The sequence below is a fragment of the Podarcis cretensis genome, assembly GCF_951804945.1.
Source record: "Podarcis cretensis genome assembly, chromosome: 1".
NCBI lineage: Eukaryota > Metazoa > Chordata > Lepidosauria > Squamata > Lacertidae > Podarcis > Podarcis cretensis.
In genome coordinates this window covers 78,280,753-78,304,194 of record NC_137170.1, presented here as the reverse complement: position 1 = coordinate 78,304,194, position 23,442 = coordinate 78,280,753, and the positions used below count along the sequence as shown (strand labels likewise).

Here is a 23,442-nt window from a genome sequence, read left to right as displayed (position 1 = left end):
TTCAAAATCAAATTATAAAACAGCTATCAACAGTCCTGAACATGTCTAAAGGTAAAGGTAAAGGGACCCCTGTCCATTAGGTCCAGTCGTGACCGACTCTGGGGTTGCGGTGCTCATCTCGCTTTACTGGCCGAGGGAGCCAGTGTACAGCTTCTGGGTCATGTGGCCAGCATGACAAAGCCGCTTCTGGCGAACCAGAGCAGCGCACGGAAACACCATTTACCTTCCCGCCGGAGTGGTACCTATTTATCTACTTGCACTTTGACGTGCTTTTGAACTGCTAGGTTGGCAGGAGCAGGGACCGAGCAACGGGAGCTCACCCCATCACGGGGATTCGAACCGCCGACCTTCTGATCAGCAAGTCCTAGGCTCTGTGGTTTAACCCACAGCGCCACCCGCGTCCCTTCCTGAACATGAACACAGAAAAAAAATTCCTTCCAGTAGCACCTTAAAGACCAACTAAGTTAGTTCTTGGTATGAGCTCATACCAAGAACTAACTTAGTTGGTCTTTAAGGTGCTACTGGAAGGAATTTTTTTTGTTTTGACTATGGCAGACCAACACGGCTACCTATCTGTAACATGAACACAGAAGTAAATCCTACTGAATTCATTGCGAATTGCTCCATGGTACATGAGGATATGACTGTGGCCTCAGTTACTATCTCACGTAAAGAAAATATAGATGGCAAATGTGATTGTTGTGACTATAATGACTGCTGAATCTAAACAAAATAAAAAATTCATTCCAGTAGCACCTTAGAGACCAACTAAGTTTGTTATTGGTATGAGCTTTCGTGTGCATGCACACTTCTGACTACGGCAGACTAACATGGCTACCTACCTGTATGCTGAATCTAAATGTAAGATGCTTTTGGCACCTTGGAAACAGTAGCATTTAACAATATGTTGGGACATACTGAATTATGCACAACTTGTTACACAAACTCATTTCCCCCATCCTGACTGCAGGATGGATGATAACATACATAGCTATCCAAATTGTGCAGGAATAACAAGGACTGCATGTGGCGAATGTTCATTCACATCCAAAATAGACCCAGCAGTGAAAGTCTCATTCCCCTCACAGATCACGCTTGTGGGATTAGCATACCTGTGTTTTATGTTCTTTGTTATCATTGGGCAATACTGGAAAATGGACTTGTTGCTTTCAGTGCACAAGAGTGTAACTTATATACCTGTAAGTAGCATGTGTTAAACTCTTATATTCACCTGTTTTCAGAGATGCTGTGGTCTGTGTTAGAGCTATGGAAAAGAGAAGAAGTGTGAGCATAATGTAGAATATAAAATTGAGGAGCTTCTGAGTTTTGAGAACACCAGTATATTTCATTCATGTAGTCAAGTATTACTATTTTTTAATCAAAGGGTTCTGGAACATCAGAATTCTTGCTTGTTCAATTCACACACACCATTCCCAAGTGGTAAACTGCCGAGCAGGGGGAGGAAACATTCCAACCATTTTTAGGGAGGAAGTAAAACAGCTCACTTTGGTTTTAGGAATGGAGGAAGGGGGAGTACTTAGGGCCATTTATTGTGGAGCAATGGCAACTCCTTTCTCTTGACACCCCAAATTTCAACGCTTAAAAACATTGCTTGTTGTGCCTGAATCAGAGCTTTTGGGTACCATTTTCCTCAGAATGCATCTGAAATAAAACTGGCAGTGTGAAACTAGTGTCACAAGAAACACAAAGAAGCAGGGAATAGGGATGTAAGAAGAGGAGGAGAAAAGTGGTCAAACACTGGGCTCATTTTTTTAAAAAAAGGAAATGGAAGGGTGGAAGCACAATTTGGCCTTGGGATTGCCTAACATATAAAATCTGGATATCTGCAGCCCTGTCTCTCCTTCATGATTACATACTAAATAGGCAACAACATGCAAAATCACTTTATTCACAAATTTTCTGCAGTGCGCAGCTTTTTTTTTTTTTTTTTGCACAAAGTGCACATAACCCTGTGTGTGTTTGGCTCAGTACTCTATATATCTGTGAATTATTTTGCCCATATGAATATATCCCATTTCTTTTCTATTCTTCGAGAAACATTAAAAAAAGTAAACATTACAGCTGCCAAAGGCTGTAAATTAATTCACCATGAAAGGTACCAGACTGAATCAATACTTCATATGAGAACATGTAGATGATGTCTGGCTCTTTGGGCTGTGGTCTCTGCAGAGTCTAAATAACAAAATTCTTAGTTCCATACATATTAGCAAACGACAAGGTGTTAACATATGATGAGTAACACACAACTAATGATTTGAGGATCACAATCATGCGCATATAGTAGTAGATGGGGATAAGCATCCTCGTCCATGTAACAGGATTGATATGAGCATGCATCTCCATCCATATTGTGAAGTACTGATGAGGACTGCATGTGTGAGATGTTCATCCTCATACACTATGCACTGATCACCTGCTGATTCTAACCATAGCTGTCAACTTTACCCTTTTTTAAGGGAAAATCCTATTGGGAATAAGGGAATTTCCCTTTAAAAAAGGAAACGGGTGATTCCTGTAAATAAACCCGATTTCCCCAAAATGGATTTTATTTGATGGATCAACATATCTCTGTCTTCTGTTCACCATCATAATCATCACCACTATTATTATGGTGCAATACAGGCAAACTGATTGTTTCCTACCACTATGCAGACTTTACATTCAACTCAGTGTCATATATTTCAAAATAGATGTTTTAAAACCTTATACTCACTTGTTGTTGGTGATGGAGTAGTTGGAGAAAGTGAACCTGGTGGAAAGACAATTTTTTATTTTATTTATTTGTTCCCTACAATTTATATATAGTCAACTCAACTTATGTGGGGGTTACGTTCCAGCAAAAGTGTATAAAAGCCAGTCGTGTATAGCAAAAAATAAAATAAAAACCCTCCAAATGCTCTCCTAAGGCCTCTCACACAGTCTCCAATGATCACTGCACCTCCAAATTGGGTGGGGTGGGGTGGTGGTATTGCCAATGTCCTCCCCTCCAGATGCCTGCCCTGCCCCTTTTTTCAGTGATGCGTATTCACGCACGTTAAATTTGTGCAGGTTGCAAGTCGACTGTACTGCTTGAATTAATTGAATTAATTTTATAATGAAATGATTTTAGAATGTTGTATTATTTTACTGTTGTTAGCCACTCTGAGCCCGGCTTCAGCTGGGGAGGGCAGGATATAAATAAAATTTTATTATTATTATTATTATTATTATTATTATTATTATTATTATTGATTGTAAGGAGGGTGGGGGACTAAGCCATTTAAAAGAAGAATAACACCATAAAATTATCAATAAAACCAGTTTTTAAAAGCTAAAATAGTAAGTATAAAACTGTGAGTGCAATGTAGCAGTGAGTATAAAATGGAATATGCAATGTTTTATAAAATCAAAGGGGTCGAGTGTTTTACGAACACCAGTACATCATGTAAATAATTCTGATTCCCCCCCCCCCGTGGATTTTATTTGATAGATCATCATATCTGTGTCTTCTGTTCATCATCATAATCACCATTATTGTTATGCAATACTGGCAAATGGATCATTTCTCATCCCTGTACAAAATAGACATTATATTCAATGTTACATACTTTGAAATATACATTTCAAAATCTTATACTCACTTGTGGTTGGTAATGGAGGAGTTGGGGAAACTGGACCTGGTGAAAAGACAAATGTGAGTTACAGTTGTACAACAGAAAAACCTATATATAAATATAGACTTTTACATATTTAGTTTTCTTGCATGGAGGCAACATTTGTGTAGAAAAATTACTGAATGTTCAGTGACTCTAATTTGTTGATGGTGTTGTGATGCTAACCACTGCTATATTATTATTATTATTATTATTATTATTATTATTATTATTATTATTTGAGCTATATACTTTTTCCATAATGAGGATTTGCTGCAAATAATATATTTTCCCTCCGATTTCAATAGTAAAAGTACAACTCTGCATATGAAGAAGTAATCTAGAATTCCAGGATTCAAGTAATATGAGAAGTTTTAATTTATTGTGGTATAGTGGTTAGAGTGTGGGACTAGGATATGCAAGACCAGGATGTTCTAATCCTAGCTAATTATGATTTTACTACTTTTTCATCAACCACTGTATACACATCCTTCCTGAATCACCTAAAATTTAGACTCTAGTAGACATAGTACAGTACATAGTACAGTACATTTCTTAAAGTTAAGAACAAACAAATGAATAAGTGAAGATAATGCAATGGCAGCTTTAAGAGGTCCTCTGGTTAAATGAGAGCCTTAAATAAGATGGTTAAATAAGAGTGTAATCCTATATATATTATCCACATTAGGGAAAAAGTCCCAATGAAATCAGTAAACATGCAAAGGATTTCACTATAAATGATGCTTCTTAAAATAGGAAATGTTGGAAGCAAGGAATTTGAAAGTGGACTTTTTAACCTACCGCTACAAGGCACACATTTTTTCTCCTTAGGATTATAGTAGTCATGCTCTGAACAGTTGTAACAGCCTAGGAGCAAAGAAGAAATATTGTTCATCATGCATATAGTAAAAGTTTTAGGTAAACACTAGTCTCAGAAAAAGGTTTCAGAAAGAAGAATTCCTGTAATGTATCCAATCATGAATTCAGGCCTATTATTTCCTATGAATTGTTTTGTAAAAGATTTACAAAAGCATTTTGCCTACTTACTACTAGTTTCCTATCAATAATATCTAGCACACACTGGCGGAGGAAGAGGAGTGCAGGGGGAGTGCACTGCCCCTGGCAGCGCGATCCCGGTAGGGTGCCATCGCGGCTGCCCCCCCCCCTGTGCTGGGCACTGTGCCCCTGCAGGCGGTGTGCCCTGCCTCCAGGACATGCACCATGCCCCTGCGGGCAGCGCGTCATGCCCCCCGGGGTACACGCCAGCCCCGACCCTGCCTGCTCTCCACCCCGCCCCCCCCCAGTGCCGAAGCATGAAGCTCCGCCACTGCTAGCACAGTTTCTGTTTTATAAAGTAGGGGGGAAATACCTTCGATGTTTATTTCTCTGAAGGTTAGTAGCTGGTATGGACATTTACAGGGGCGATAATGCCAGGTGCAATTCAGTTCATTAACAAAGTTATGATAGGTGCCATCCATGGCATTCTTCTTGTGGCTGTTGAAATAGTCACAGTAGACAGCTAAAGAGATGAGAAAGTGATTGTTATTCAGTCTATCCACTTACATTTCCTAAAGGAAAAAATAGCACACTGGAGAAGCATTGCATTGTTTTCCCCTGTGGCAAACTCATTTAAAGATGGAAGCATCTAGTGAAAGATCTTCATTATTTGTTTCTTATGTTATACTTGATTTCATCCTTGAAGGTTGTGGACATATTCTCACTCTGGCTCAGTTTGCATGCAACAGTCGCAACACTAAGCCAAACCATAGTTTAGCACAAATGTGCAAGGGTGCAGTTTCCTGAAGAGGAGATCACTACTGTTTTTTTCTTTCTTCTGTCCTGCTGCTGCTGTCAAGCCAGCCATGCTCTGGCTTAGGATGTTGTCTGAGCCCAGGCTTGTGGTCTCCAGACAAACCCTGAATTGTAAACCAAGGACAAAAATCCTTGGTTACAACATGGTGAAACAAGTCATGAGCCTGGATTTTGATGACATTGAAAGCCACACCACGGCTTACCTCACAGCAGCACTGGAGGAAGGCCTAATCAGCTGTGAATTCCTTTCCAGAAATCTGCATGCTCACACATTTGCATTAAGCCATGATCTGGCTTAGGTTTACATGCAAACTGGGTCACTGAATGCTTCTATAATCCATCCTGGGGTATATTGGTGCTGCAGTGTTGAGGAAATCTAGAAGAGCAAGGCTTCTTTACATAAATGAAGAATGTCTTGGCCATGTCTTTGGCAGTGGACCAGATGGTTTTGGCTGTACTTTGACTTGAGATGTAAAGAAATCTCTGTAGAATCCAGTTTTTCGTCATGTGCCAAGACTGGATTTAAAACTTCATAGCTCCAGGGATTCTGTCCCAAATCAGATTGTCCACTGATAAATTTCTGCATGTGAAATGCTGCACTGAGAAACTGGCATGATTGAAGGGGTAGGCTTCATATGCTTCATTGTTGCACAATTGCGCACATAATGTGCCAATAATTTACCTGTGGCTGCAGCTGCACCTAGAAAACATTAAAGGCACTCCTACATCTGCACTGTGCAAGAGAGGCTTGACAGAGAGGACAAGCTGCTTGCAGTGGTGGCAGCTGGCCACAATTATTGATCTTCTCACTGAGTCGACTTCAGAGGGTTGATATGGTTCATGAAAACACTACTCTAAAAATATGCTTCCTGCTCCATAGTTTTAGCAGTCAGCAAACTTAATAGGTATTATCCAGTTCTGAATATTATTAACATATAGAAGTATCAATGCATTTTAAGAAACCCAGCACACTTTAAAAGACGCATTGTTAAGAAACTTACGGCAGAAGTCTGGGGTTCTCCAGTCAACACAGACGCCAGCTTCTAAGCATGCTTTTGCATACACTGCAACAGCATCACACATGCACTCACAGTCCCCTCCTGTGTCACAGCCACATGAATCCCGGACACAAGCTTCATAATAAGGCCTGCGGTACACCTGGGGTAGGAAAAGAACAATGAAGCCAAACCAGAAAGTTGGTGTTAGTTAAAAGTTCATCCTTACATTTTCAGTGGGACCAAACAAGCAATATCCGCTAATCAAACCACACATCCACTTTACAGTATCACCTGTTGTATGAACAGAGAATGATATTTGGCCTAGCAAATTTCCCTTCCATAGGAACCAATGGGAAGAAAATGTAAAACAAACAAAGGTGAGAACACTGGCATTGCTGGGGAAGAACAGCGCCCCCACCCAGATCCACCATAGCCAATACAAGACTGAGAGGGCTTGGCTATGGTGCTTCCTAGGCTACAAACTCTCCTCTCCCACCATAGTTGGTTTGCTCTGCCAGGCTGCAATCCTATGCACACTTACCAGGGAATAAGGCTCATTGAACTCATTGGCGCTTACTTCTATGTGGAGACATGTATAAGACTGCACTGTTAATTTCAATCACTTCATGAAATCACTGCTGGATTTTTCTCTGTGATTCTCTGTGTTGTTTTAACTGCTGATCTTTTATTATTGTAATATGTTAACGGTTTAGGCTGCAGTTCAAACCCCCACCTTATGCTGGGTTCAGGGCTGGTGATGGATTGAGTGGAAGCATCTCTCTGTGGGCTTCCACTGGCTCAGCCAGACTTCTCCCACCTGATGTCAATAGAGTGACACTCGTGTCACTCCATTGATGGAGACCTCCTTCTTCCACTGCCTGCGTTGGGGTGGGCCGGGGAGGCCCACCAGTAGTATCTCTGCTGGCCAAGCCAAAATGGGGCATTCTGAGGGTGGGGCTCATGGTCAGCATTAGGCCTGATCTGTGCACAATTGTTGCGCTGCCGATTCGTCCCAATCTACCTTCCCACCTCCACTGTAAAGGAAGGATTTTTTTTTAAAGAAGTAGATAAATACATAATTAAATATATCAATTCAAAACAATAAAAAGACAGCTGGCATTTGGAAGCATGCATAGGTGGAAATGTTAGCACCTGAAGAGGCAATGTTACTATCTTAAAGCATAGGATAAACTTTTACCTTGCTGTGGCAGGAAGCAAATACTTGACTGTTGATAATGGAGCACTTCTTTTCTGCCCATGCTTTGCGATAGGGGTTGTTACTGCATGGATCAGCCACAAAGAACACATCCCCACAAAGGGGATTCTCTTTCCAGGAATTCACAAACTCCAGTTCATTGGATGCCACATATCTACTTCGAGTTTCAAAGTCATCTCTTATATTCCCATTGTAATTACCACATAAACCACAGAGGTGATCCTAGATTAGAGTAAAATAAAAATACAAGTTATGGACGTCAGAACAAAACATAAAAAGAGAACCTTTTAAAATGTAAATGAGCCATGTGAGTGGATGATATTGATATTGAGTGGATGACCAGTGATGGTGGAGCCGAGTGGAGAGAAAGGATCTGTTTAGTCCTTGCTTTGACAACTCTTCTGTTTAAAATTATCCCCTGCACTGCTTTCCCATTTGGAGGGGAGATATATGCATATGAGTTCCCCCACATCTCTTTCTTCTCTTAGAAAAGCAGCTGGCGTATGATTTTGAGCAGAGAAATACCCGACAAAGAAACAGTCCCACCTCCAGCTTCCTGCTCAATCTGACGTGACCCAAAGTCACTTTGCCTTGTAAAAAAAATATGAAAAGTGGAACTGCAAAGAGTGTCGGTCTTATCATTTCTCTGTGGAGACTAGCCTGTGATACCGTATTTTTCGCCCTATAGAACACACTTTTCCCCCTCCAAAAATGAAGGGGAAATCTGTGTGCGTCCCATGGGGCAAATACAGGCTTTTGCTGAAGCTTGGAGAGCGAGAGGGGTCGGTGCGCACCGACCCCTCTCACTCTCCAGGCTTCAGGAAGCTATCCTCAGCCTGTGGAGCCCGCGGGAGTTCCCGCAGGGCTCCCTAGGCTGCGGATAGCAGCCTGCTGTCCGGCACGTGGGGCGCCCTGAAGCAGAGTGCCCTGCGTGCCGGGCAGATATCTGCAGCCTGGGGAGCCCTGTGGGAGTTCCTGCAGGGCTCCCTAGGCTATGGATAGCAGCCTGCTGCCCGGCGCGCGGGTGCCCTGAAGCAGAGCGCCCCGTGCGCAGGGCAGCCATCGGGCAGCCCCACAAGCTCGGGGGACAGCGGGGAGGCGCAGCGCTGCCGTCCCGCTGTTCCTTGACCTGGTTTGGAGGTTGGTGCTGGGGAGAAGAGCGCTTCTCTCCAGCGCCAGCCCCACAAGCTCGGGGGACAGCGGGGAGGCGCAGCGCCGCCATACCGCTGTTCCCCGACCTGGTTTGGATTCCCCAACCTGGTTTTGGGGGGGAAATAAAAGAAATCCCCCCCCTTTATTTCCCCAAAAAAACCTAGGTGCGTCCTATGGGCCGGTGCGTCCTATGGGACGAAAAATATGGTAAATCTTCCTCAGAAATTTCTGCTTACAACAAATTTTGGCACTGCAACTTCCCATTCAGCTTTATTTGCCTTTCCCGAGAAAGGCAAAGAAACAACGGATTAGGAATTGGCTACACATTGCATGCCCAGTTGTGTGGAGTGTGCTGCCCAGTGTTGGGGGCAGCCATGTTAAATAAGACACAGGACATTGGCATTGGGTTGAAATAAGCCACAGCTTTACTGATTATAGATGTAAGCAGGTTTCGGTGAAGGGACTGAGTATGTATCTAAGATCAACCATCCAATTGGTTGATAATGAAGTGGGTCGACCCTAAAAAGAAGGTTGCCCCCCCCCAACGTACATAAGAGTGTGATGCTCCCTCCAGGGCTCCCCCTGTGTGGGCTCCTGGGCAGCAATACTTTTTCCTACATCCCTTTAGCAGGGTACCCAAATGCTAAAGAGCCAAACTCAATGACTTATCTGCCCAAGTTGTTTCATTTGTTATGAGACAGGTGAAAAACCGGCAGACAGACCAATTAGCCAGCAGGGAAAAATTCCTCCCTGGCCCCAAATAGGGTTACCGAGCATTCCATAGCAAGCTGCTCACACAATCCAACCCACTCACCTTTGGGCAGAACCACCATGTAATAGGGTGGGAGGGTGGGAAATCCAGTATCATTAAAAGAGCCGGAGTCCAAGCACCATTCCCTTTTATAGGGAAAAGGCAGAGCTGGTTTGGGCCAGGTCACTGCCTCCACCTGACTTACAAGCCTTGACATGATTGACTCACATCACAGGCCTCTTTCACATCATGCAGCAGTAGACGTTCTAATGTCCCCTTCTGGCTGCAGGGATGAACAAGTCCCCTAGCTCCCCACTGTCTGCGCTGCAGCTGTGCCAGTCAGCAAAGGGCCACCCCTGAAGCCCCATGGTAAGAGGTTATTTATTACCTTTGCTCCTCTGAATATTTTGATGAATATGTTCATGTGCCTGTTCCAGACAAGGGACATGTCATATTTGCCAGGGATTGCAATCTCAATAATCAAGTGGAGGGCATTCTCTTCTATAAAGAACTCTGTCATAGGATTCCAACCAGAGACAGTGTATGTTCTGTCTGCCAAAGTGATTGTCAGATTCTGCAAGGAAAATAACATGTGACTAGAAAAGCTATCTTAACAGAATTTCTGTAGACTTTTGCAAAGAATGAGTTGTTTACTTGTGTGCAATGTAATTTGGTCTGTGTTTTAGCAGCTCTATGGGAGGAGCCTAAACAATCTTTTTTTAACAAAAGAGACTTGCAAACAATTCAAGACTGCATTACAGTACACACAGACACTTCTAGGGTACTGTCTACAACTTTGCTGCTCTTCCTTTAGAAAGGTAATCACCCAAAACTCATTAAACATCTCCATTCCTCACCCCCTTCAGTTTAGCCTTTGGCTACAAAAGAGTGAACAGTTCACAATATTATTATTATTATTATTAATTTATTCTTTTTTAATTTGCATACCGCCCTCCATCTATAGATCTCAGGGTGGTTCACAGCATAAAATTTACAATATGGTGGGAGGAGATCCTAGTGAACACCTGCTTTATAACAATCTATCCCTCTTCTCTCTTCTCCAGAGCCCAACCCAGTCATGCCCTTAACTGAAATGATATTATCTTGCAAAAAAAATTAATGTTTTTAGTAGAAAGAGTTTGTAAACTTTTATTTATTTAGAAAAATTATAAACCTCTTCCCCCAAAAGATACACCAAGCAGTGCACAAGTACAAGCAGTGTAAAAGGTGAATGGTCATATCTGCCTTTGAGGAATTTACCCACAATTCCCTATTACACATAGGGAATGAGTATAAAACTAGAATGATTCTGTTATGAGACAGTTCTCTCTGGGTCTTTGAAATCTATAGTTACACATAGGATACACATAGTATCCTATAGTTACACATAGTATACACATAGGATAAAACCCCACCTATAGTGAAGTATCCAGTTAGTGTCTCCATAACTTAGGTGCACACAGGGCTGGCCCAATGTATTTTGCTGTCTGAAACAAAAGACAAAATGTATCCCTTCCCTCCCAGGTAGCTGCATTGGCAGTTGAATTTTACTTTAATTCTGGAGATGGAACATGGTTCTATATTGCACCCCAAAGCAACCCAAATCTGCTGCCTTAGGTGGCTGCCACACTCTGCCTAATGATAGAGTTGGCCAGGGCCTGCTTCTTCAGACTGGAAAATTTGACTCTCAGGCCCAACAGCTGTATATTAGTTTATAGTGCCTTGATACTAGAGGATGGCAGAGTGCTGGGATGACAAGAGTGATCAATCAGTTTCCTTGGAGGGTGTTAGGAAATTATTTCCAGTGTGGTACAGATGAATAAATATCACATAACAACAACATTTCATCCTTACCCCAAGGTGGATCTTGATTGCTCTGGAACATGTGATCCCGGTATTTCCACAGACAACATTTTCAGTCACTATTTTGAAATGATGGGGAGAGCCACCCATGCCACAACCGTCCTGGGTAGAGAAGTACAGTCAGATAACCATTAGATAGCAACATGTATGTGAGGATTTAAAATGCAGAGCATGGGTAGGATTATTGGATAACTCAGAATCAGAAACCCTTGCTGATCTACTGCAAACTACCCAGAGATCTACCAGTAGATTCTGATCTACTTTTTGCAGAGAAGGTCTGGTTCCACTTTAAATCCTGAAGCTGAATTTAGGGAACAAAGGCCATATGAGTTCATCTGCTTCCTATTTTTAAGATTATAGTTGTAAAATATTTGAGACCAATTTTGTTCTACCTTAAGACACTCTTTGAACTGCAAGCCTTGATTTGAAGTGCCATATTGATTCAAATATGCTTATGCTGATGATTAGCATCATGGCATGTAAGTGCAGTCAAAGTGATATTACCATAGCTAGTATGTATTCACAGTTGCCATCAAACACAAAACGTTGTCCATCAAACGTGGTGATATGGCCTTCCCCATAGAGACTGCATGTTGAAGAGCATCTGGAATTTTGGATGCATTTCCATTTTCCTCTTGTGCAGGTGCTGATGAGGAACAAGAAACTTGTCATAAAGCCTTCAAATGCAAATAAAGGTAGCACAATATTGGGTAAGCATTATTCCTTGATGCCTTCATGTGATGTTACCTTAGATTTCCCAAAGTCCCATATTTAGTTTAGCTATATTTCAGGGCAGCTGGCACAAGCAATATATGTAATAGAATTATGTGGATGCTCAGATGTGATGTTTTGTAAGCTCGTTAACTATCATTTGAATAGCATACTTGCATGGTATAGCCAAAGGGATGAAAGCACAAAAATCTTACCAGGACTTGCATTCAGTGTGAATCTCCTCTCCTTTTGCATATGAGATGCCACCATATTCACAGGGACACTCATCAGGTGGCACACATGTACCATCTAGCTTTTCATATAGTCCAGCAGCACAAACACAGCCTGATTCACACTTGCTGGGGACCTGGAAAACATCAGCCAGTCTCAAACTCAGATTTTGAGATATGCAAAGTCCAGCCCAACACCAGCCAACTATAAGGTTGCTCTTAGCCTGTGGCCCTTCAGATGTTGCTGGACACCCATCTCCCAACAGCACCAGCAAGCATAGCCACGAGTCAAATATGATGGGATCTGTAGTCCAGCAAACTCTGGAGGGCACCAGCTTCTCCTGCTCAATGCTGTTATGCAGCAACCATAAATAAGTATGTGAGTGATGGGGTAAGAATAGAAAGGTGAGAACAAAATTGTGGGCATGCTCAGACCTGGTGTTTTCTAAGTCATTGCCATATGACTGGGAGAACATTTAAAGGAAATCTGCATGTATATAAAGCATTTAGGATAAAGTTGTGATTTTTATTATACAGATATTGTGAAGGATCCCAGCTAAGTCTAAAAGTGAGGTACATATTGGGAGCTGGCCTAATGAGATCAACAGTGCAATCATATGTATGCCTATTCAGGCGTATGTCTGATTGAATTTAATGGCACTTACTCCGAGATCAGTAGGTATGGGGTTGCATTCTAAGAGCCTGAGCTGGAATTTTCCTGCCCATATTTGAGTTCTACAGGTGGACTATGGTGGCCCTCAGGTTCCAGGTCTGCCTTTCACTCACTGAGCTTCTACTGCAGTGTGTGGCTGAAAGGTGGTGGGAAAAGTTCTTCCCATCTTCCTTGCTTATGGTGAGAAGCTTGCAGTCCCCAAAGTGAGAGATTCCACAGCCCCACACAAGTTATCAACTGGGGGAAAATTCTGGTCTCCCACACTTCTGGAAACATCATTGTAATAACCCTTAAGGAGCCACCAGATTGTGGAGGCTGGAATTCAAACCAGCACTAAGCCTGGAGTGATGTCTCCCCGCCTCCAGGAATAGCATAAAGGTAGTTGTGAAATTCCTGCTATTTTTTTCTATTTATGCCTAATATCTCATACAAAAAAATCAGTTACACACTATTTTCACTGCTCTGTGTTAGTTTTGTTACACTACGAGTGTTTCAATACATGGTTTTAATTTCATAGCAAAGAATGAGAGCATTTGGCAAATTAAGTACTACAAATTATTGCATGCTGATGATAATCACGATGATTATATATATATATTAATTTTGATTTTATTCTGTGCACCGCCCTGAGACCTCTTGGTATAGGGCAGTATATAAATTCAATAAATAATAATAATGATGGTATCAAAAGTATTGAACTTACACATGCGATTCCAGTAGCCAGCATTTGGCAGGTTGGTGCACAGGCAGCTCCATATTTGCTTTCTGAGGGTGCTGAGCATGAAATATATTTTTTGGGAGGCTTGCAGTTTTCTAGGAAAAAGGAAATAAGATGCTTGTGAAATGATGTTTCTGCAACATTTGGAAAGCATGTGCTTTTCAAAAGAAAGGGTAAAGAGATCCATACCTGCAGGGTCAGCAGGTTTGCCAGTACAACTCAGATTCCCATTAATGCAATAGCTAGAATAGAAAAATGAACATTAGATTACACTAAGGGAATGTATGAGATCAGGTATGTCTGAGCTGGAATACCTTCCAAAAGAGTTTATCAGATTTTCTCTTTGGGCTGGCTTTCAGCAATTAGGAGTTCAACAGATGTGGAATAAAACAGATTTAATACTGGCTATTATTGATTTATTATTAACAATCGTTATCTGGCCCAAATCCTTGAGAAGAAGCAGGATAAAACAAGCAAGTAAATAAAACATCAGTTATATGGTAAATGCTATACAGAATGTAGAAGTGACATGACAATGACAAAACAAAAAAAATTCCTTCCAGTAGCACCTTAAAGACCAACTAAGTTAGTTCTTGGTATGAGCTTTCGTGTGCATGCACACTTCTTCAGATAAGTGTGCATTCTTCAGATAAGAAGTGTGCATGCACACGAAAGCTCATACCAAGAACTAACTTAGTTGGTCTTTAAGGTGCTACTGGAAGGAATTTTTTTTGTTTTGACTATGGCAGACCAACACGGCTACCTATCTGTAACTATGACAATGACAGTTAGATGGAAAGAACAAAGATGGCAATGGAGTGGATGGGGATCAGTAATGGGTTAATAAAAGGTAAGAGGTAAGATATTTCAGTCTACCTCCTTAATTGGTTCCACAAGTGTGCTCCAAATACCTCCCATGCTAATAGCAGTATTATTTTATTCGTTACATTTATAACCCACCATGATGGAACTTGAGGGTGCAGTCTCCCATAAAGACACTGAAGAGGCCTAGCCCGACTTAGATTCAGCAAGGTTGTTCCGCCATGTACCTTTAGATCAGAGATCAAAGACTATACCCTTGGACTTCATTGTGCTATTCATATTTCAGATATGTAGGTCTATGCCTACAACATACCTCTTCAAAATGGGACAAGAATGGGACATTATGTGGGTTTTAATTATTTTACATTTCCTTTTTCTCTTAAAGCTCAGAAATATCTTTGATGAAATTTGTTTTATTTTCAACAGGATATTGAGTGTTCCTTTCTCAGCTCCATAAACATTAGGTGTCTGTTTAATTTATGTTGCTTCACTCCCTTATAATGCTATTTGTTGAAGAGATTTTGCCTCCCTCTCCCACTCGCCATACATTTATAATGCCCTTTAATACTTTTAATTCCTTTCAGGGTGTTTGACGTACACAAACAACATTGCAACCATAACATTTCTGAAATACCGCCCCACCACCACCATTGCCAGTGTTTACTTTTCCTGCAAGACCATGCATTTGAGGAAACACTAATGTGCTAACAAAGCCAATGCAAAATCCTCATTTGCTGTAGCCCATACTTACCAGGTAATTCCACCAATTATGGTCGACTGATCAGCATGAATGAACTTCCTGTCTTTCAAGTAGCAAGGGCACTGGGATTTACGGACGCACTCATTTTTGTGATTGAGATAGGTGCCTTTTGGACAATTGCAGCCGTCAATAGGGATGTCAGTGGGGTGGCACTCTAGGCCTCGATGGGAGAGGGACAGGCATGTCCGGTCACAGGCTTGAGTGTTGTAGCTGAATGTCTGATTTCCAGTACAAGAAATGGCTGTCAGTAGAAAAAAGTATAGTACAATTAGGTTTTTGCTTTCAGCTGGTGAGATATTCTTCCCCCTTCATACTTCTGTCTCATGCGGGGAACAGTTGGCAGTTCAGTGAAGCAAGCTACCGGAAGTCTCTGGGAGGGACAAAATCTTACTCCTCTTTTACTAGTTAGACTACTGATGGTGCAGTAGCTAGAAGGTCTGCAGAAAGTTCTCAGAGGACAACAAAATATGCTTAACTCTGCATTGGTTCCAACGATCAGCCAGGTACTCTCTTCCTTAAATAGTGCTTACGTGAGCAGCGTAATGAGGGGAAATTTCACAGTTCGCTAGAGTAGACCACCTGTGTGATTGACTTTAAGCATATGGAATTAAATGTCCCTGTTTCTTGTTTTATGAGGGGGGACTATATCTATTATATGGGTTAGGTCAGACACAAGGTTCCTAAGTGAATGCTTCCTTCCCTGAGCACAATAAGTAAGGATGTATGTTATATGCAGGATCATTTGTGTGCATGGGCTCTCAGTTATCTAAATGTAATCATTTAAAAAATAGCCTTGCCATTTATCATGGAGCAGTGTTTAATGCAGGGCTGCAGCCAGCTTTAGTTTGCTGGGGCTAGATCTCAAAACCCCCAAGAAATCTGACATCACAATAAGATAGTTCATTGATGGAAATGTCAGCATTGGCATATGTCTGGACTCTGAAGCAGTACAGTGGTACCTTGGGTTAAGTACTTAATTCGTTCCGGAGGTCCGTTCTTAACCTGAAACCGTTCTTAACCTGAAGCACCACTTTAGCTAATGGGGCCTCCTGCTGCCACCGCGCCGCTGGAGCACGATTTCTTTTCTCATCCTGAAGCAAAGTTCTTAACCTGAAGCACTATTTCTGGGTTAACGGATCTGAAACCTGAAGCGTATGTAACCCTAGGTACCACTGTAGTAATACGGGGGGGGGGGGGTATCCCTATAAGTATCAGTTGGAGACTACTTACTGCAGTTGTCTACTGTACTCCGCCAGTTCCCAAGAAACAGTCCCATTGAAGCACACACACGGGCGTATGATCCCAGAGCAGAACAAATATAGGGAAAGGTTTCCTCATAGTTGCAGGCTTGGTATATACATCTCTGAAAAAAAAGAGGCAGGATATGCTTTGTTAATAAGCAATCAGAACTGCTGACTGTAGATCATGAAATGGTTTGTCAGTGCGTGTACATCACTTGATTGTATTGAAAAGTATTGCAACCACTGCCACAGGATTTAAAGGCAATATCGTAGCCCAAAAAGATGGTGAAAGACCAATCGAGGGGGCTTTTAATAAGAAATAGAAACCTACATGCTCTGCATAAGACATAGTGACTGCCATGGAATCCTTTCCCTGTATTTCTGTTTTATTTTGCTTTTGAAAATGCTTTTGTGGGTCTTTGGACCAAAATAAAGAATGTAAATATGTAAACTAAAACAGAATAAATCCACCACAAGTGTTGCAGAACACATGCACAATGGAACACCAGTCTGGAGGGACTTTAACTGCCCCCTCAGAATAGGGCTGTGTGAAAGAGCCGACCCAGATCACCAAAGATAGCACTTTTATATAATCTCAGTTATGGGGTATTTCATACAGTGATCTTCGCTCTTGATCTTATGTAATCTGTGGAATGTTTGCATCTGGAATCTACTATGGCCATGATTTTCAGTGACCATCATATTTCATGAATCTGTCTGTACCTAACTATTGCCAATTATTCATCAAAGCCAGACTAAATGTATTTCCATCAAAAGTACTAAATGGCAGACTGTCTGGCATACCCTATCAGAACTTACTCTGCTCATGTTCTCAGGGTGTTGACTCTGTGAAGCATATCCTACTACACTGTGAGCCGTTCAAAGAAGCCAGGGATCAGTTAATTAAACCTCTATTGGTAAACTTAACTGGAAAATCCAAAACCATCCATCTTAAGTACCTCCTTGGAGATATGTCAAATGATACTACCCTGGCCATGGCTAAGTTCCTCTTGGAAGTAATAAGTTTGTTCTGCAATGCTTCCCCAGTGCTGCCACATTATTTATGTCCAGAAGGGTTATTGCACAACAAAAGTGGGACAAACAAAAACCAGAATATTTGTGATATAAAAAGTTACAGGATTTCAGCTGGAAGTTGGATGTCATTTTGGCAGTGGAGGGGGGGGATACAACTTTTTCTGATGTTTACAAACTTTGTAATTACCTGGAACTCAGTTATACAGCTGCAAATAAATGTTTTAAATGTGTTGAAAAGTGCAGTATACAAATGTGCAACTAGATGGCAACAGTGAGCTATGCCAAATTCAATGTATTTTTCAAAACTTTTTTTTAAAAAAGCATTTTCACATCTAGTTCACTTCTGAACATCTAGTTGCTGTCTTCTGAACATTTTACAGAAACCCCTACCTTATAAAACGGAACAGGATTCACCACAGAATGACATTTCTCAAATACTGTTTCTTTCTTGATAAGAACAGAGCAATGGGTCTCGGCACACATTTCTAGACAGAAAGATACAACCAAAGGTATTAGGCAAGTTCATTTATTCCCAAGCTAATGTTAAAAGATGTGTACAAATAAGGGGGGGGGGGGGAGAGATAAAACAAGTCCTGTGATGCAGTGGGTCAGTGTGCCTGGCTGTTAACCAGAAGGTTGGTGGCTTGAGCTCATTCAGAAACAGCTGTAGGAAGGATTCCAGCATTGCAGGGCATTGGGCTACTAGATGACCCTTGACATTCCTTCCAACTCTACAATTCTATGAATAATAGCCAGTGGCTATACCAATAGCTGACCTGGCCTATTTTCTGAATACTTGTGACAAATGCTGTTATTTTGTTATGCTTTTCATGGACATCCAAGAAGTAAAGTGAATCTCATTTGTCATCTTCCTTTGACAATGATTATAGAATGTGTACATTTTAAAACTAACACAAATGGCTCTTGGCTGCCTCTTTCATGCTCATCAATCTGAGAGGCACCCTCAAGGATACAGCCCACAGTGACTTTTTAAATGATGCAGCATTAATGTTCCCCTTTCACATTTTGCATTTGTTGATACTGCCTCCTTCCCAGAGCACCACTTCTCTGATCTCCAAAGCAGCCCAGGAAGATGCGAATAGGTAAAACAAAAAGCTGCAGGGGTTCCTGTTCATAATTACTCCCTCTGTCCCTCACAGACTGAAAGCAAGACAAAAATTCTACAGCTCATTTTCAGAATCCTACCATGGCCTTGAATGTATTTAATATTTAAAATGCTCAAATAAATAGAATAAAAGAGAGCGCAAACAAAAGCAGACCATGTCACTTACTGTTCAGTTGACTCATAGAACAAGGATCTGTATCTCTTTCTATGGCAGGGGGGCAATTTCCTGATCTCCAAGAATCCACAAAGAGAGGAGCTGTTCCTTCAATAATATCCATGCTGGTCATGAAGTCGTCTGTGGTTTCTCCATTGTAGTTACCACAGAGCCCTAGTGACATGGAAAGAGATGAACAGAATGAAAAGCTAGCAGCATTTTTCTACAGTAGCACTGAAAAGTCTCTTGTTAATTCTATGGCAGGCCTGTGAATTATACCTGTACTATATATGTCTAATATAGGTAGCAATGTGAAAGCCACAGGTTTCCTCTCCATAAAGTATCTGTAGGCCCTGGAGCAAAGAAGTTCTGGTCTGCCCAAAAGGCTGCATTGAATTGTAGAAGCTAAAACATTTTTAACAGTCTGCTTGAATCTCTGAACTAGTTTCCACCCAAGTGCAGAGGCGTTACTATAATTATGATTATTAAGATTTCTTACCCTCTGTTCACCATGAGGTCCCAGGGTGAGTTACAATTTAAAATACAATATCAAAAACAATTAAAAATAATATAGTGGTTCTCCACTGCTTACTAGTGTGGTAGACAGGTGAATGACATCTTTGACCTTTGCTGTCCCCCAGAGGTCAAGTATAATCTAGTATGGAGAGGTCACAATTTGAAGGTGTCCCCAGGCTATGCTAAATCTCATCTCACAAACTATTTCCACATCAGAACTGGAATAGTTCAACAGAAACCAGGTACTTTACCTCGGGTATTGTCTTTGAACTGAAGTCCAACTTTAATATAAACTTGAAACACTGGACTAACTTGAATTACCAGCTCCAGCCCAAAGGTTGTATACATTTGAATGTGAGTAGATGACTGTCTGAAGATGATGATGTCTCCTAAAGAAATGAGATAATTGAAAAGATGCTGACTGTTTTATCTATTTAAGTTATTAAATATATTACATATATTGATACGTTTACTTCTTTGTTTCTACTATTCAATTTGAATAGTTTGCATTATATAAATATTGCATTTTTTGTTATTTTGATAGGAGGAATGGTTGCTTATTTATTTATATTTGCAGCTCACCTACCCCAAATATAGAGTGGGTAACAACTTATTTAAACAGAAATAATATAAAATATAGAACATATTGTTGGCAGGACGTTTCCGAGCATAATTCAAAGTGTTGGTGCTGACCTTTAAAGCCCTAAATGGCCTCAGCCCTATATATTTGAAGGAGCGTCTCCACCCCCATCATTCAGCCCGGACACTGAGGTCCTCCTCCGAGGGCCTTCTGCTGGTTCCCTCACTGCAAGAAGTGAGGTTGCAGGGAACCAGGCAGAGGGCCTTCTTGGTAGTGGCACCCGCCCTGTGAAATGCCCTTACATCAGATGTCAAGGAAATAAGCAACTATCTGACTTTTAGAAGACATCTGAAGTCAACCCTGTTTAGGGAAGTTTTTAATGCCTGGTGTTTTATGTTTTTAGATATGCTGTAAGCTGCTCAGAGTGGCTGGGGTAACCCAGTCAGATGGGTGGGGTATAAATAATAATTATCTTATCTCTTATCATCTTATCTTATCTTATCTTATCTTATCCTATCTTATCTTATCACCATCTTATTTATTGGGTACACTTTCCATTTTCTTCTCTTACCTGATTTATAAGGGAGCCTTTTAAGTTCGTCCTCATCCATTAAAATTTCATTTTTGGAAATCACAATTTTGTCCTATGTGGAAAAGATAACACAGAATCCTAAACACAGAGCTGGGTGTAGGGTTAAATGCCACTCTGGGTCAATCTTGAATCCATGAATCAAGACGGATGTAGAATGCGTGTAACCACATGAAATAAATTAATTTTTGGAGGAATCACTGAAATTAACTGCTACCATCATTTTTGCAACTGAGAACAATGATTGTGACTATTGCATCTAGGTACTTATCTCACCTTTTCACTCTGTTCCGCATTCAAATGCTCGTATCTGTACATCTGGACTACAATTTAAGCGCATCCTTTAAATCCAGCTGAGATCAATGTGGCTTGGGCATACCTCATTCTGTGCTGGACTCTATCTGCTCTGATTTTTTTCATAGTATGCGCTCAGCAGTAACGTTTCTATGAGAGGCACACTTACTTTTCCTGAGACATAAATGATGGCTGTCAGTGATGTCTCTGAACTGGAATAACCAGAGTTTTCATACACGGCCATAAGGGTTCCATTGTGTGGTAACATGGGACTCTAGAAGGAGAGGAAAAACAAAATAATGCAAAGTTTGTAGAAGGGAGAAAACTCAATATGTTCACATCCACCATTTAAAATTATTGTCGAATGTTTCCATACTGTACCAAATGTTTCCTTTTCATTGACATTTTATTCATTTTGCTGCAGCAAATCCAGGTATGCCACCAAACATACACTCAATATGGAGCTGTTGCCAATTGTGACTCCCTGACTACTTCCGTGACTGTGCTATTGTAAACATTTTGAGTCTGGTGGTTCGGAGGCAATGGTGCTTTGAATATGCTGGGTGCTTCCACTGCACTGGATTCTACCTCCTCTGCCCCCCACCCAATAGGATTGTTCTACCCAATAAATAGAGTGGAGAATGTTCACCTCCCACTTGTTTGAAGGCCCCCGTAATGCTTCTTGTTTCTCTTAATATTTGCACATGCCATAAAAAAGAGGAATACAGAGTTGGATCTTATGGTTAATAGCATGACTGTGGTACTTCCTGTCCTCTATGAACAGTATAAGGTAAATGCTGACCCCTGGAAAATATTAAGTTCTCAGAAATGAAAATTCAGTGACTTTTAAAATATTTTTTTAAAACAAATCCGATAATGCTGGTATTTATTAGGTAGAATACCTTCATAAGAATGTAGGTGCAAACTCCATGGAAACGGTATGGCCTAGAGTCGAATGTGGTAACAAATGACCCTCCCTCCAAGGAACATCTGCCTGGACATGGCAGTTCTGTGCAGCTCCACTGACCCATTGTACACTTACTAGGAAAAACAAAAGTACATGTCAGCTGTTAACTGGAAAAGCAGATCTAAGCTCATCATCACTTTCTGGGTTATTTGTTTTAGGTCAGGATAGCTGCGCAAGCGCAACACATGTAAAAGCACATTCCCCCACCCCCTAAGGAGCCTCAGAACTGTAGTTTGTTAAGGGTGCTGGATGCAGCAGCTCTCTGAGGAATAAACTACAGTTCCCAGGATTATTAGGGAGGGTGCTTTCAATGCAAAGTGTGCACACAACCTATTATATCTCTCTTCATTTGTGCAATAATATTTGAAACCAATACACTTTAAACATGAAAATCCAAGTTGGACTTCTAAAGACAGTCAAAAATGCACGTCATATCCTGATCTATGTGCAAAAATCTCTATTTTTAAAAAAATTTCTATCTCTGTCTTTTTTATGTATGTTTCAGCATATCAGTGCCAGGTATTCTAACCAGCTTCATGACCACAACCCATCCTTCTTTAATTAAAATACCACCGTACTCACCAGGTTCTACATGTTGCTTTCATAACATCACCAGGAGCATACATTTCCCCATTCAGTGTGCATGGACACTGTTCTACCGGAACACATGTTCGGTTTTTTGAAATGTCATCCAAAACAGTCCCTGTCAAAGGTGAAAGCAAATGAATGGCAAGCATTTTAATTCCTTCTGAATGTATATAGCATAAAGCTTGGGAACTTTTGCAAGGTGTTTTTTTTTTCCTCTGGAGGAAATTCAGGGGCAGGTCTATTCACTTAGGTGCTCTTCATATCATGGACAAATTGTGTTCCAATTTCATAGCAATAAATCTGAATAGAGACTGAAAACCATAGGTAATTAACTAAATATAAAGTGCACAGCATACACAGTCATTTGGCCATTTGGCATAGTTGAATTTAAGTTACATATTCCTAAACATACTTTATAAAGAACCTGGTTTAGCTTCAGAATCACAGATAATTTCCACTTTAAACCTGTTCGTAAATAAGATGATTCCTCCTAGAATGACTATTTTTTCTACTAAGCCAGGAAAACACTCCCAGCTCCATCGAGCATCTTTACCTTCTCCTTAGGGAAATAATCTGGGTTGTCATGCCCAGCCAATCCATAAACAAGTCATTTCTGAGCCCCATCTAACAGTGAAGCCCTAACTCAGCCCTACCTGAAAGTTAAACTGTCAGGTTCTAACTTGTAACCCTCTATTCTCTTCTGTCTGGATGACACTTCACCATCCCTGATTATCTTATGGGTCTCCAGGAGGCTGACCATCCATCACAATGTCCTTTTACCTTCTGGGCAGAAGCAGCCATATGTACAGTAGCTGGAACAGCTGTAATCTGGATTGGAACATGTTTTGAGACAGGGAGAACCACACTCTTTGTAGATTTGGTTAGCTGGACATCTTCCCAAAGCTGCAAAACACAATGGTTCAGAGAGTGAAGTTAGGACAGACGGGAAGGAAAGAAGTGCAGCAAATTGTCAAGAAGCAGAAAAAAAAGCAA

The 23,442-nt window shown here is 41.1% G+C and overlaps 1 protein-coding gene across 1 annotated transcript in view; it reads right to left on the bottom strand.

Moving 5' to 3' along the window:
* Positions 1–1,169: 1,169 nt before the first annotated feature.
* The window catches only part of MUC6 (mucin 6, oligomeric mucus/gel-forming), a gene marked incomplete at its 3' end in the record, with an annotated part of 34,121 nt that continues 11,848 nt past the window's right edge, over positions 1,170–23,442 (bottom strand). Inside the window, exons 11-33 of the mRNA XM_079987070.1 lie at positions 23,230–23,352; positions 22,444–22,564; positions 21,797–21,935; positions 21,064–21,168; positions 20,583–20,655; positions 19,683–19,820; positions 18,928–19,089; positions 18,026–18,120; positions 16,590–16,722; positions 15,351–15,600; positions 13,967–14,019; positions 13,763–13,872; positions 12,372–12,523; positions 11,950–12,091; positions 11,437–11,547; positions 9,971–10,156; positions 7,662–7,901; positions 6,467–6,623; positions 5,023–5,172; positions 4,455–4,520; positions 3,642–3,677; positions 2,735–2,770; positions 1,170–1,264 (exon numbers count right to left, since the gene is read on the bottom strand). Of these exons, the coding sequence (XP_079843196.1) occupies positions 1,170–1,264; positions 2,735–2,770; positions 3,642–3,677; positions 4,455–4,520; positions 5,023–5,172; positions 6,467–6,623; positions 7,662–7,901; positions 9,971–10,156; positions 11,437–11,547; positions 11,950–12,091; positions 12,372–12,523; positions 13,763–13,872; positions 13,967–14,019; positions 15,351–15,600; positions 16,590–16,722; positions 18,026–18,120; positions 18,928–19,089; positions 19,683–19,820; positions 20,583–20,655; positions 21,064–21,168; positions 21,797–21,935; positions 22,444–22,564; positions 23,230–23,352 (2,873 nt within the window). The remainder of the gene's footprint in view (positions 1,265–2,734; positions 2,771–3,641; positions 3,678–4,454; positions 4,521–5,022; positions 5,173–6,466; positions 6,624–7,661; positions 7,902–9,970; positions 10,157–11,436; positions 11,548–11,949; positions 12,092–12,371; positions 12,524–13,762; positions 13,873–13,966; positions 14,020–15,350; positions 15,601–16,589; positions 16,723–18,025; positions 18,121–18,927; positions 19,090–19,682; positions 19,821–20,582; positions 20,656–21,063; positions 21,169–21,796; positions 21,936–22,443; positions 22,565–23,229; positions 23,353–23,442) is intronic.